The sequence below is a fragment of the Cylas formicarius genome, unplaced genomic scaffold, assembly GCF_029955315.1.
Source record: "Cylas formicarius isolate icCylForm1 unplaced genomic scaffold, icCylForm1.1 PGA_scaffold_10__41_contigs__length_53128322, whole genome shotgun sequence".
Classification (NCBI taxonomy): domain Eukaryota; kingdom Metazoa; phylum Arthropoda; class Insecta; order Coleoptera; family Brentidae; genus Cylas; species Cylas formicarius.
In genome coordinates this window covers 50310244-50326488 of record NW_026844214.1, presented here as the reverse complement: position 1 = coordinate 50326488, position 16245 = coordinate 50310244, and the positions used below count along the sequence as shown (strand labels likewise).

At 34.5% G+C, this 16245-nt stretch overlaps 1 protein-coding gene across 7 annotated transcripts in view; it reads right to left on the bottom strand.

The window, feature by feature from the left end:
• Positions 1-336: 336 nt before the first annotated feature.
• LOC132707961 (uncharacterized) overlaps positions 337-16245 on the bottom strand; it is a 51549-nt gene continuing 35640 nt past the window's right edge. For 6 of the 7 annotated variants that reach the window (XM_060680001.1, XM_060680000.1, XM_060679999.1 and 3 more), the window contains exons 2-3: positions 2963-3100; positions 337-788 (exon numbers count right to left, since the gene is read on the bottom strand). In XM_060680001.1, coding sequence (XP_060535984.1) covers positions 670-788; positions 2963-3100 — 257 coding nt within the window. In that variant the 3' untranslated portion in view covers positions 337-669. Of the gene's footprint in view, positions 789-2962; positions 3101-15049; positions 15629-16245 lie in introns of those variants that run through there. The other variant, XM_060680003.1, reaches the window with a different exon arrangement.

Here is a 16245-nt window from a genome sequence, read left to right as displayed (position 1 = left end):
TTAAAAAAAAAATCTAAAAAAAAACGTTTGGAATTTGCTTGAGAACACACCCACTGACCGACTGCATATAGCTCCCGAAGATAAGGATAATATTTCGTATTACATTTATACTCTTTTTATACGTATACTCTTTATTGTTTTAAACCAGGTTTCTTTCCCTATCCCTACTACCGCCATTAAATATATCCCAACCCTTTCCAGAAAGCAGGAATCCCAGCTTTTCTAATCCAACACTAGTCTACAGTTTCCGGTTTGAATTTTCCATATTTTTCAGGCATTATTTTCTAAAATTCAAATTCAATAAGGGCATCGAATGAAATACACTCCCATATGCACATACTTTTATTATCTACAACTGAGATTTTTATTCGATCCTGGAAAGGACAATGACATCCCAAATCGCGTTCGACATTACATAACACATACACATTATGTACACACATCTTGGTCGGACCTCTACATATAGGCACTTAATTTTACTTAGCACTTATCACAAGTCTTAAACTTATCACAATCACATTTTCGTTTATTTATGTACAAAATTAAATAAATACGGCGCTGAGTAATCTGGACGAACGTCTTCCTGGTACAAATTTTGGAATAATTAACCACACGCCCTGAAACGTTGGGTGAGCGTACTGCAGTGCTCCTCTAGCTACGAGGATCGTCTCAGACGCTCAGCCTGTGTACCGCTGGAATCGCAGCTGCGCTGTGAGGCTGCTGCGTGGCCGGAGCATGCGCGGTACCACCCTGAACCATTTTTATTGCGTCTTCGTACGATGGCGGTTCTGAAATAAAATACTGCATCACTCCCGGGTTCAGTAATAATAATAATAATAATAATAATAATAATAATAATAATAATAATAATAAGCTTTATATGATATGCTATTCAATGAGGAGACATTTAATTCGCCAAGTATGGATACCAGGTCAAATAAACAACATAGTAAAAACCAACCCAACCCAAAGATGTTTATACTTTGTCTAGGAAGAACTCATATTTCGTCTCAGAAAGTTGGTGTGATGATACATTTACCTGAGTGTTTGGTAGTTGAAAACAGTTCACTGGTGCTGACGTTAATTCCCAAAATATGATTTGAAACCGCAAAACTCTTTCCAAAATCAAAACCTCCTAAATCTAATATTCCAAAGCATAGCTCGAAAATGTCTAAAATCTAATAACTGCATCGTAATACTAAAAGCATATAAAGGAAATGCTGCGGTAGTTATGAAAACAAAACAAAAGACTGAAGGTATTCTCTCATAGGCGGATCCCATCGTCAACCTAAAAAAGATCCTATTCCTCATGACTTTACATTTCATCTCTACGGATTCCCAGGATTCACAAACCACCATTACCCCTTCGACCAATTGTCAGCACCATTGGTTCTCCAACATAGTCTCTAGCAAAATCTCTGGCTTCTACAGACTGATCTATATTAAGTGTTTATCGGTAACTTTGCTAGTAGTAGATATACAAAGCTGGTTAAATTAACAGACTAGTGGCAGTTTTTTCACTGATTATGTTGGTGAAAACAGAAAAACAATTGAATGTAGGGTTTAGGAAAAAATGAGGAAAATGTACACTTCTTAAATGCAACACCCTGTATACTATTTACTCTAACTTTCTTCATAAGCAATATTAGCATAAAATTAAAAATAACCGAATTATCAGCACATTTGTCTTTTTAGTCTAGATGGCTATGAGTGGTTGTGAAAAAAAACTGTATTTTAGAAAATAGAAAAAAAAACTAAGAATCCGATTTAACTTATGATAAAATATTGCCACTGCTGTCCTTCCTTACATTCAATAGATCACTGAATACATATAAATAGTTTCTAAGAAATCAAACCAGAATTACCTGTGGTCCAAGAATCTCTGAACATCTTCGCATACATTGGAGAGACCGGAAGAAAAAATATCAACTTGGCTCAAAGAAGATGAAAGAGCCTTAAGACTATGGCTAATAAACATATCAGAAGTTACCGAATACAATCATGAGACGATATAACTAAATGTCTTGCATGTAATGAATTCTTCGACCAAGAGGAAATCTTAGAATCTATAGAAATCTATCAATATCAGGGAATCAGTCATCAGTTCACGCCCGTCTTTTAGCTCTGCCCCCCTCAAACAAGCAGGTACAGAGTAGAATGGGCACCAGTTTCAGATAAGCTCTGAAGAAGACAACAAGATGATTGGCGAAACGTCAGGCGCTGGAAGATGTGTTTTTCCTGCTTACTTTTTGGTGGCGATTAACATTGGACGGAAATAGGGGTCACCAATCTAGACCATTTAAGTTTGAAGACAAAAAGGCATGAAAATTCTAAAAGTCACTTTCATAATTGTATGGAATTGGAGTTATTGACTTCAACCAATATTAGGACTCGATTAGATCCTGGTTATTGGTTAAGCATTCAAAAACGTATTGAAAATGTGTCAAAGAATATCTTATCAAAAATTATTGATTCTATTGAATTTTGCGAAGCTTTCGAATTGACTGTCCGTTGACACGATGAAAGCGAAATTTCCGAGAATTCCCTGATATTTCGCGGACGTATTAATTTTTCTTCTGAAATAGACACAACTTTAAGTGAGCACCAAAATGTTTTTTCGATACTTCCAAAGAAGTTCAGAATGATCTGTTACAATGCAATGCTTGAACTTTGCCCTGAACAAATAATTGAAGAAATTTTTGATTAAAGTTAGTCCCTTAGTTAGTCTGAGTCCCTTGAAATATGGATAACTCATTTCTATTGCCAAGTGGTCAAGTTACGAAAAGTTTTCAAGATTTGACAGCTGCCAGAGAAAAAGCCTCGGCCGAATAACATCCCCGCATTGAGTTATTGCATAGGAAGGCTGTCAACATTTTTTTTCCAAAATGGGTCAAAGCACTTCTGCGTGCATGAAAAAATGGGCAGTTTCGAATTACACGTTATTATGGATTAATCGACTTACCATCATTGTAGCAACTCGGTTTGTTCATCTGGTTTGTTACGTTTATATGTTCGACTGTCAGGTACGCGTCTGGAGTGCAATGGTGTTGCTCTGGCACTCGGCCGCTGATGTTGAATATGTGCTGGCCATGTTGTTGCGCTGGAAAAAAAATTAATAAAATTTACTAATTGCCACCTCGGAGCGGTTTTTGCGGAATAAAACTAAACGAAACTTTTGATTAACACCAATCTGGTGCATTTTCATCCTGCTCGTACAAAAACACAATTTAGCATTTTTGGCACATTTTTTCGTCAACGATATTAAATCTCTCTCGCCTAAAATAATTAGAAGGATAGTAACACCTGATATAGAAATAATTTATAATTAATTTTTTAAAGAAATTTCCAAAAACTGCCGTAATAATATCAATCAAATCAAACTTCTCAAGCTTCTTCGGAGCTTATCTGAAACTGGTGTGCATTCTAATTTGTACCTGCTTAAATATTGTTTGAAAGGGCGGAGCAACCAAACAAACGTAACCTCGACTCAGGTCTTTACATTTATGCCCTACCTTTAGCTACGCCCTCTCGAACAATATATAAGCAGGTAAAGTCCGTTCATAGATATAAGAAAATGACTAACTGATACGAATGAAGGGAAGACCCGGGCAAGCTGTAAGAATGAAATATGGCCGAACAGGTCCCTAGTTTGCTTAGAATTTAATTATTTGGGGTTTTGTTAGGAAAGATACTAAACAATATTTATTTATTTATGTATGTATTTATGTCTAAATCTGAAATAAAATTACAAATTATTTTTATTACCTACTTAAATTACTTAAAATTATTCACATAATATATCAGTATCACTATCGCTACTATCGCCTGTTGAAATTATTATTTGTTCTATATTATTTGCAATATGGAAATACGATTGTTCTGCTTGTTCTATATGTTTAACAGAATTTGCCCAACTTTATGGAGGGATGTTAAAAACTTCGGTTTCTATAAGTTTGAGGACATTGCAGGTAACACGGGGAAAAACATTGTTACGATCGATGGCAGATTTCAATTGGTGCCAAACATGTTCAACGGGATTAAATATACAGTGGTAAGGTGGAAGGAAGCCTTAAAACTGTATGCCGTAGATTTTTTGCATAATTATCACAGACGTATTACTTTTGTAGGTTCAAGCTTTGCAGAACCTCAATTAATTGCTTTTTGGTATAATCTTCGTGAAAATAAATGTCGTTATTATACATATAGTTTTGGATTGTTGCTTTTGTGTCACATGAGGAAGGGGTTTTAGTCAACTGTCTACTGTGATAACCTGCATTGTTCATTACAATGACGCTATTAAGAAGAATATTTGGAATTAGTTTGTTTTTAAACCAACTTTCAAATAAAACAGCGGTGGTGTCTTCATGGTAATCCAGAGAAGAATCTTTATTATTTTTGGTAGACAGAGAAAGTCCACTTGGAATCCAACCATCTTTAGAACCAGCATGCAAAATAGTTATTCTTTTACCTCTTTTTGATGGTGCGTTTTACACTTATCAGTTGAGTCAACCCAACCCTTCTCCGGGGCGTCACAAGTGTCGAACCAGGTTTCATCCAAGTAAATAATTGGCCTTTGTTGTTGTTGTTTGTTGTATTCCAGTCGCCATTTCCGAATTCTAAAAGATTCCATTAAAACTTGCCTTTTGTCATTTTTTTTAAAACCCATGTGTTGAATACACTTCCATAAGGTAGTTCTGCCACATTTAACACAGGTTTTATCTTTTTCAAGCCTCCTAATTAAGATATCTAATATAGGCACGCTTTGTTCCTCGTATAACAGGTAAATTTTACGCCGTATTATATCTTGATCTTGATCTGATCTTGATACATCTACACTCGAGAAAATGTCAGCATCGCTTCTTTTTTTCTTCGCTGAAATGGGATTATTCAAAATTTTCCATACAGTTGATGTTGGAATTTTCGTCAATGTGCCCGTTTCTTCTAAAGATGCTAGCTTGCTGGCACCACGTTCCGTGAGAGTCAAATAAACATTGTTTATAACTTCCTTAGTCTCAATAGAATAGTGTTTTCTACATTTGGGCGGGCGCATGTCCTGAGATACACTAGACTCGCATGTATTTTGCATAATTCGCACACGATTCAACACACGAAATAAGAACTATTAAACTTAAACTAAGTAGTATACCAAACCAAAGGATATTAAACACAGGTAGGTATAACATTATTTTCTATTACGGGCCACAATTTTACCTGAATTTAAATTCCGAAACTTTAGGTAATAATCTTGTTGCATTGTATGATAATGACCACCCTTGGATAATCCCATTCAAAAGCAATTGGTCACTTTTTTGTATCTATGAACAGACCATAAATAGTAGTAGTTTAAATAACCGATGCAGGAGGAATGCAGAAGATTTGTAAATATAGTCGGTACAATTCGTGATGGCCTACTCGACAATAAAATGCCAGACATAATAAAATAAATTGCTCATCTTGCTTCTACCTAGACTTCAACGGATATTGTTCCGCTCGAAATGTCTATCCGATCAATGCAAGACGGCCGTCACCAACGATCACAATTATATTACTTGGGAATAAACGAGAATCAATTTTGCTTGGCATTTATTAATTTAACTTGTACGCCCATGTTTAGCGTTCATGCAGTTTCTTGTGTTGCTTAATGATATGCGCATATTTAAGTAGGTGAATCTACATGAAACTATTGCCGGAAAACTCTGTCCGAGCAATGAAAATTAAAACAATGCCCACAAAATTTTCTTGTCCCAGAGGGACGCATTGTTTTTCTATCGTGCTCCTGCGGACCACTATGAAACTTTCCCAAAATCAATCTAATTTTGTTGTGCGTCCACCCTGTATAAAGTGTCTTTCACATCTCGTCGAACTTTAAAGTCACGGCACACTTTGGTAAATACAAAAATTTTTGCAAATAATAGCGATCTCCAGTGATTTTTTATCAAATATATCGCGCACCCTGTATCATAGACGAAACCTGAAACTATCTCGTGACAGAATTTACGAAACTGTTTAGATCAAATTATCAAATGTTTTATAGTTTTTCTATTACGGCTAATAATTTACCCACGCAAACGACAGTTTTCAGGGTCTTTTATATTTTTTGCCCGTTACCGACCCACCCTGTATATAATTGAAAACCTGCCAGAATTACAGGTTCTCGTCCACATTTCCCACTATAAATGACGTCATCGCGTATAGACTGAGCCCGAAAAATAGTGATTTTCATATGGATTTTTTCAAATATCCTCAAGCAGTGTGTGTGTGATAGACGAAAACCGTAAATACAGAAACTGTAGTTCTTCATGCGGCCTATCACAATGTTTGGACCGATTAGCCATATTTGTTATGAATTTTGATTGACGATTAATAATTTACTCCCGAAAAGAACAATTTTCAAGGTCTTTTAGATTTTTGTCCATACCTAAAACACCCTGTATATAATCGACAAGATGCATAAAATGAAAGTTATATCCCAGGATCTCCCGCGTCTCACGGTTCCAAAATTTTGACGATCGCGTGATTGGATATGGAGGAAAGCATATTTTTCTGGAAGCAAAAATAACCAAAAAAAAAAAAAATTTTTTTCAAAAATATTTGTTCAACTATTTAAATGTGCGCACGGACCTTTTTGTTCTCTGCTAAATTTTAATTTGATATCTGCAAATTTGGGACACAACACATTTCTTATATTGCAGGGAATATCGTGAACAGCCTGTAAATTAAGTGAAAACCTTAAAAAAAGTTTTAGCTTTCTGTAATACATTTTTGAAAAATTGTCAAGAACATATGAAGCCGAATCTTCTGCGTCTTCTTGATCAAGAATTTTTTTGATCTCGTAAATGGTTTTTGAAAAATGATCGTTTTCGTAGACCCTTGTAAACGCGATTTTTATTTTTTTAAAATACTTCCCGAATCCAAACTTATTTTCAATAGGTTCCGTCACTGGGCAAAGCTGCATATATGTGCATGAATTCGATTGTTTCAAATTTCGGACACTTATCGTGTTTCATAGCAATGTCCAAAAAACTGTCGAAAATTGCGAAAAAAAATTGACGTCGGCGTCAGATCGGGTTAAAAAGGAGATAAATCTGAATTTCGTAGCCCAAACGGTTACAAAGTTATTCTGGAAAAATCAAAAGACGATAATAGAGAACATCCAACATAAAAAGAAATTCCCCTAGCATCTACCGTTACCGAGATATAAAATTTTTAGTCGACCGTAGATACTTTCGAAAAATTCGATTTCATCGATTTTTGAAAGTAACAATTGGTGGTACCGTTATATCAAGTGTATTCTTCTCTTCTCAGTATTCTACTGCAGTATCGTCGTGCCTTGCCTCATTTACAATATTTTTATTAAAAAACATTTTGCACTGAGCCCACACCAATTCTATGGCAGTGAATATGCAATGGAATGCGGCAATCTTAGAACTTGAACTATGCCATCGCAACTCCTACCGACTATAGACTTATTAATGGCATTTGGTACACTTTTAACAAGTCTATAATGATATAATGAATGAATCACTTTAAATTGAAAATTTTCGATTAAGGGGGCGATTTTTGGGTCTATTTTAATTAGACAAATTCATTTGTTCTAAACGTCTTAACTTTTGAGATACAGGGTGGTAAAATTATTTTAAAGTTTTATTTGTACTTTTCCTATATTTACCCTTCTATTGTTCTAATATTAGGGTGACATGACAAAACTTATATTAGCCAATATGGTTCTGTTAAGATTAAGATAAAGCCACAGACATTTATTAGCAATTTTTGGGAAAATAACGAACACTTGAATCACACAGAAAAAGTTAATTATATTAAATACCTACTACTATTTCCCAATACATATTACAAATTAACTTATTTCATTTTCAGTTATTATTATGGCGCAATAAATATTCAAAAATATGCCCTTCTACTTGGATACCCATGTTTAATCTTTAGCTGTCAGGGAAAATTTTGACAATATCATTTTGTCATAGCCAACTAAAGCTATAGAATCGTAAATATTGGAAAAGTTGGAATAAATCGCGAAGAATTTATTTCGTTAAAAAGAGAATTGTTAATTTTCAAAGCGAGTCATTTAAATTTGTTTTTTATGTAAATTGGAGACAAATGATACCGGAGACAAACAACACTGCAGATACGCCTGTGTATTAAAATAACAATAGTATATAATAACATTTCAACGTCAATGCCATATACAGACTGTCCTGGCATGCTAAACATTGTATTTTTGAAATCCGCGCCTTTCTCTCGTTACGGAACATAGATTTTATAAGAAAAAATGCTAAAACTCAACCTGCAAAAAGGTTATTGCAGTTTTCGTTACTTGTACCTCTCGGAAGTTACGCCCCTAGACTTATTAATGGCATTTGGTACACTTTCAACAAGTCTAGAATGATATAGTGCATTATCCATAATAATTAAAGACGGCCTTTCAAGTTTCGGCAGCAGTTTTTTAATAATGCGACTCTGTTTTAAAGTGGAAACCACTGTAATTATCTGCTAATTGGTGCTATCTCTTTAGAGTGTACGACACAGGGGTGTAATAGGCAAAGATAAAGAGTTGAATTGGGTAAAATACTGGGGCACTTTCTCTCTTCGTTTTATGACCGACTGTGCCATCGCAAATCGTACCCACTACAGTAATGTTAAAAAAAGGTTTCATATTGATAAAGCAAGCTTTGCCTTTCTTATGTATTTTTAGGTATTCTGCATTTGTAAAAAAAACTAAAATGCTTATAAAATTTATAAATAGTGTTCTTTATTTTGCAATACAAAACACAGGTATTTCCTCCTCCCAAGCCTCTGGCAGCGCTGAACTACAATAGGATTACATTTCTGGAACGTTAGTTCTGTTTGATCTATGTCAATTGACAGAGAAAAAAAATTGAAAAAAATCTTTATTGTTTCTTTGTCAATGCTGGTTTCGGGAACGCGTCTTTCAGAATATATTCGTTAAAATTGACATTGACTTGTCGTGACTTTTTATAGACCTTTGCGAGATGCCGCGCAGCTGATAGTTTTGAATATCTGGGCATCTTTTGAATTGAAAAACGATCAAGCTAAAAATTGAATACTTCCGCAATTTGATAATGTAACTGACCTTCGAATGCAACTCAAGTTTATATTAAGAGGAACAACCAGCGTAGATCCTTTTCCTCCAGAATAAACTAAAAGCAAACAAAAGTGAAAACAAAAATTACAATCACACAGAAAGGACAATCCAAGAAGGCAATTAGTACCGACGAAGACGACAATAATGACCATAAAGATATCTTAGAATTTAGTTCTGAAGGCAGTGAGTGGGAGTAGTTTTTTGTTTTTGTTTAAACTTAAATATTCAGTCTGCGATTGCGAATTACAATAATTTTGACAGAAATACGTAACCTTATTTCCGAGGAAATTTTACCAAAGCTTACCAGGCATGTTGCAAACTATAATTTTTCAACGACCGTCACGAAAAAATCAAAATTTAACAAATTAAAAGTAATAACAGATTATTGGATTACTAAATATTTACTAGTTTTGCTATTGTTGTCTCTTTTTAACTGTGTACGTTACACAAAGAGAGATGTATTATTGTATGTATGTATTACTGGATATTGGATATAGAAAAAACGGAATAAACACAATTTTATGTTGTTTATTTAAATTTTACAATTGATCATTAAGTAGTTTATTTAAAGAAATTGATTGTAATTGGAATAAAAATCATCGAATGATTGAGCTTTTAAGAGGATTAATTTTGTTTTGTTTATACTGATGAGACCTGTATGTTTAACACTAAAATAAAAACCGTAAAAACCGCTATGTTCATGCGAACGGTATGTATAATTTTTAAATTATAAATGTCATTTGACATACCGACTAGTCCACTAGATTTTAATTGTATCACGTAGTATTTAAATTGTCTGATATATTGCGCAACATTTTTCTGTGAATTAGCTTCTGGGTACATTTTTACAAAACAATACGAATACATTCACTGACATGAACGTCAGATTGACAAACGTCAAAATTCGAAGGATGGGAAATATCTGCGAAAACATCCGTGCGATAAAATCCCGGAAATGTCCGAAGTGGCTCGGATCCGTGGGAAACACAACTGACGTGGTAAAGTGACGCTTCCCGCACTCTAGATCGGTATGTAATTAGGTATTTTGCAGGCTGGAGTAGAAAAAGTTCCTTTTCGACCATCTCTGGTGGCTCCATTCCCGAAAGGTAATACGCCAAGTATAAAAAACCAACGTATAAGTACGTAAAACCCAAAAGCATTAGAAGTAAAATAGGGACAGTAATAATATTTGTCGCATTGACGTCATTTTACATCAGCCTTGTTTTCGAATCGCCTATTATTGTCATAAAGAATTGCGGAACGCACTTCCAGGTTAAAAAAGAATTCGTAAATCATTCGATATAGGAGAAAAAACGAAATAGCGGGTAATCGAGAAAGCAACGATTTAATTTAACGATTTTAATACAAAATTGGAAAAGGTTGCTGCAATGCGTTTCCCCTTCATTAAGGAAGTCATCTGGTGCTTGTCAAGGTTCATTTATCGTAATTTCATAACTTCATTAGCGTAAACATTGCGTAAATCTGGAATTTCGCCATATTTGCCAAACGAAATTCTTTTGCGTTGTCGCATTGTTGCCGTTATGAAATATTTGGTTAGGGAAAACCTGAATGTCGGTAATGCGAAAATATAAATTTCCCACTTCATGAGAGGATGACAAACACAATTGCCTAAGGATTTTAAAAACAAAGAAAACGTATAAAACTAGTCCATCATAATATTCGAGTATACGGGGTGAGTCAATGATACGGTAAAGTTCACGATCTCATTGGTTCCGAAAGTTATAAGAAAACGGTAAAGGCAAAAGTGGTAAAGATCGTTAGGATACGGGGTGACTCAAAAAAGCGTAAGGAATAAAACATTAAAATTAGGGTTCGAATTCGTTTTAAAATTCTTCTTTTTTATTAATAGTAATACATACCCAAACCTACTAGTTTTTCAACTATTTTAATTTTTCTAAAAAGATACTAATTTTTGGGAAAAACATTAAGATAGCGCTATTATCTCTTAAGGTACATCGCTCGGATTTCATATACATGCAACGGAATTTCAATTAGGCTATTCAAAATAAACGAATCATTTTCAATTGAAAATTTTCGATTAAGGGGACAATTTTTGGGTCTATTTTAAATAGAAAAATTCATTTGTTCTAAACGTCTTAACTTTTGAGATACAGGGTGGTAAAATTATTTTAAAGTTTTATTTGTACTTTTCCTATATTTACCCTTCTATTGTTCTAATATTAGGGTGACATGACAAAACTTATATTAGCCAATATGGTTCTGTTAAGATTAAGATAAAGCCACAGACATTTATTAGCAATTTTTGCGAAAATAACGAACACTTGAATCACACAGAAAAAGTTAATTATATTAAATACCTACTACTATTACCCATTACATATTACAAATTAACTTATTTGATTTTCAGTTATTATTATGGCACAATAAATATTCAAAAATATGCCCTTCTACTTGGATACCCATGTTTAGCTGTAAGGGAAAATTTTGACAATATAATTTTGTCATAGCCAACTAAAACTATAGAATCGTAAATATTGGAAAAGTTGAAATAAATCGCGAAGAATTTATTTCGTTAAAAAGAGAATTGTTAATTTTCCAAGCGAGTCATTTAAATTTATTTTTTATGTAAATTGGAGAAAAATGGCAGCGGAGAAAAACAACACTGCAGATACGCCTGTGTATTAAAATAACAATAATATATAATAACATTCCAACGTCAATGCCATATACAGACTGTCCTGGCATGCTAAACATTGTATTTTTGAAATCCATGACTTTTTCTCGTTACGGAACATAGATTTTATAAGAAAAATTGCTAAAAGTCAACCTGCAAAAAGGTTATTGCAGTTTTCGTTACTTGTACCTCTCGGAAGTTACGCCCCTGAGCAAAATTTTACATTTATAATTATAGAATCAGATTCAGCATGCCAAAATTACTGATACCTTAAAATTTCATAATTTTCTGTCAACATCTCTCTCTCTCTCTCCAGTTGATATCTTTTGTCTGGTCTCTCCAATGTATTCTTTGCCGTATATGCATGGAATGCTGTAAGCTCCTGGCATCTCAAATGGAATTTTGTCTTTGATTTATCAAAGATGTTGAGAAATTTTTGGTTAGGAAGGACAACAGAAATTGTGGGATTGCTTTCAGACTTATTCCTATTGGAAGGTTGTGGTGAAGTGTATTTTGCGATGAAAGGCTTTATATCTTTAATGTGGAAACACCAGTGAAATCCATTTTGACAACGGCACCACGACAATTAGTGACATTAACAATATTTTTATTTGTGACTGTTATACGTTATTAAACTCGCTTTAATTACAGCTAGATATAATAGATAGAATTGAAGAAAACGCAACCATTATTAAGTGGTATCATGCAGGAAACAGTCTTAGTGTCTGATATGTTTTCAGTCTATTTTCCTGCTAAAACTATATTTTCGATTGCAACAATTAAACATATTAAACATATTAACATATTAAACCCAATTCGATTCCAAAGGCACCGTAATAAATAACTGCAAATGTTCAACTGAAAATGTCGATAATAAAGCAGAAGAAAGGGACAATAGAGATTTGAAAATTTTACTGCATGCGGAGGAAAACAAAATGATTACTACTCATAAATACGAAAAGCACACAGAAAACTCCGGGAAGGCGATGAAGAAAGTATAATAGCATTTTGTTTTGAAATGATGGAGAAAGCAAATAGGGAAGCAAATACAATGAATGCCGTTTTGTTCATGCTCGAAGCCAATACCTTCAAAAAATAAATGTTATGGTCGGAATTATGGACCTCACGCCAGAAACCTATTTTGACATATTACAAATCAAATTCTACCCGTACTAGAAGAAGTTTGTTCGCGAAGATAAGGAGATCTGGTAACCGATGGATGTATCCCACCCCTAATTCGCGTATGGTTCGGAGTATTTAGGAAATCCTTTTACCACCCAGGTCACCTGACCTCTCGCAGAACGACTTCTTTCTGTGGGGTCACTCGAAAAGTGTTGTCTATAAGAATGTTAAATTTGAAAATTTTATTCAGTTACAAAACGCTATTTCGCTAGAATGTGACAGGATTTCACAATACGAACTAAGCAATGTTAGAAATTAATTTTATGATCGAATAGGATATTGATTAACTATTAACGGAGGATTATATAAACATTTACTTAAAAAATAATGTATCTTTTTACCAATGTTCTGTAGCTTTATTTTTGTTATAATTATAATTATTTTTTAATAGAAGACTTGAGGGTCAAATTTATTGCCATTGCTTGAAGCTTTCGAGTAGGAGATTGATCCTAACAAAAACATAATGATAAACCTACATGCTTAGTTTATTTTGAATGTCTGAAACCAAGTGTACACGTCTTTATTGTAAAGCAACCTTTATTTAATATGTCATTGTCGTTGACGAAGTTTAGGAAATAGCGTCATGGAAAGTATTCGCTGCTGTTTGTTGTATTGACTTTTGTAATTTTGCCATCATACTTAATAACCGAAAATTGGCTTATTAAAATTTAATCATACCGGCCCTTTCAAAAAATTGTATTATAACTTTCCTATAATATGTACAGGGGACCCAATATTTGGGCACCTAAAAATTTACATGGAAATTCCTATGTTCCATTCGGCAACTTAACAAATGTTGTAGGTTATTGGTGAGACCTTTCAGAAATAATAATGATATACGGGGTGTGTTAAAAAAGTAAGGTGACTTTTAAGTTTTATCAAAAAGTATTTATTTACTTATCAAAATTCATGTTCTCCTCAGATATAATACACTTTTGCCAACGTTTTTTCCAATCCTCGAAGCATTTTTGGTAAGCAGTTTCTGGTATAGCCTTGAGTTCTTCCAGCGATTTTTTCCTTACCTCTTCAACCTCTTTCCTTTCATGGGTTTCTTGAGTTTTGGAAGTCGTATATACGGTGAATATGGTGGCTGTGGCATGATTGTGGTTTTGTTTTTAGCCAAAAAGTTAGACAAGCAATCATCAAAGAAATAATATAGTCAATGAAAACACTAAACAAAACCTTGTCCATTGGGACGACTAGTTTCGACGTCATAACCATATACCCATGATTCCTCATTTGAGAATGTCAGGATCATCATTGATATCGTTTAACTACTCTTGATGCGCCTTGGACAGTCCTTTTGTTCGGAACAAGTTTTGGTGCTACACGTTTCGTGCCTAAAACTTCAGAAAAAATTGCATAGCACGAGCCAGTAGAAATGCCCACGTCTTCAACCTCTTCTCTAATAGTAATTTGACAATTTTTCAACACCATTTGTTTCACTTCTTCAGTTATTGACATGCTGGGGCATCCAGAGAGAGCCGTCCTAGCCATCTTGGAATAGCTTGTACAACTTAGAAACATTTTTTTTCTTTAAAGTAGATTCATAAGTTCATTCAGAAGATTTTTGCAAAATTTTAAGCAAACTTTTTGTTCCATTTTTTTTGACAGCAGAAAATCGCCGAGCACGCAAAAAACGTCTAACGCATCTGTCTCACAAAAAAACTGGCTGAAACTGTGAACACATTTTAGAGACATGTGTACCAACATAACGAAAAATATATCGAATGTACGTAGCCTGCGAAATAACAACAGTCGCCTTACTTTTTGAAGACACCTCGTATATGGTGTGCCATTTAAGAACACGAGATTTTTCATTTTAAAAATTTCCGTTGCCTATATCTTTTACGTAATATTTGAATAACACTCATATCAAATGAACAATGGCGCTATCGTAATGTTCTTTCTCGCAACTTTCGATACCAAGGAGATAATGAACCCTACTCCGTCGTTGACTTACCCTGTATATTTTTTGACGAAATAATATGCTCTGCTAGTAGTGCGGTCAAGTTTCAAATCAAAATTACGTTAAAGATGGCAAAATGGTCAACGCTCTTCTTTTATATGTCGACACCGATAGTACGTACCTACGACTATATACCCATCGATTGCCTCGTACTCCAGGTACCTTTCGCGCGTTTTAATTTTGTCCTGCATACAACCGTACAATAACAACAAAACCAGAAACGCGACGATGGCCCAAAACACGAACATCGCGGATATAATACGACGACAACAACAACAACAACCTTAATTTGTTTAACTTCGGAATCGATTCGGATTTAATAATATACGACCTACAGATAAAAACGGAATACTGATTGTCGGGGGACAAACATTTGGACGTATTTTTGTTTGCGGTTCCGTTTTTAGAATCCCCGAAGTCTCTAGGTCAAACCGACGGGCCGTAAGGCGATTTACGTTCGATACTAAACGCGGTTTACCGAAATTTACGAAACCAGATAAATAAAACTTATCAGTTTAAATCGTTCCTAATAGTCGTACCGGTTTCGAGATTAGCGATAACGCGGAGATCGCGTCGTCCTTCGAGTATTTTCGAAAATTATTGTTCTTCTTTTCCTTTAACGACTTTCGCGGTTTCCGTCTCACATTTGCGATCGCTAATGGGGATCGCGAAGTAAACACGGGGAACGCAAACGGTTATCGCCGCGGAACTACCTGCGACTCGAGTTGGTTCATTTACCCTAGGCATTTTCGGTGTAAATTCAGTCGACATTATTCTTTAGAATGTCAAGGCGCTAATATGTTCATTGGTTAGTTACGTAATTGGGATTTTAACGAAACCTTTGCGTAATTTATAAATCGACTATTGAGTGTTTAATAGGTTGTATGGTCTATTCATAGATATAAGAAAGTGACCAATTGCTTTTGAATGGGATTATCCAAGGGTGGTTACATTATTACCTAAAGTTTCGGAATTTAAATTCAGGTAAAATTTTGATTCGTAATAGAAAATAATTTTATACCTACCTGTGTTTAATATTCTTTGGTTTGATATACTGCTTAGTTTAAGTTTATTAGTAATCATTCTCATTTCGTGTGTAATACAGCGTGTGTTGAATCGTGTGCGAATTATGCAAAATATGTGCGACTTTAGTGTATCTCAGGAGATGCTCCCGCCCAAATGTAGAAAACACTATCCTATTGAGACTAAGGAAGTTACAAATAATGTTTATTTGACTCTCATTGAACGTGGTGCCAGCAAGCAAGCATCTTTAGAAGAAACGGCCACATTGACGAAAATTCCAACATCAACTGTATG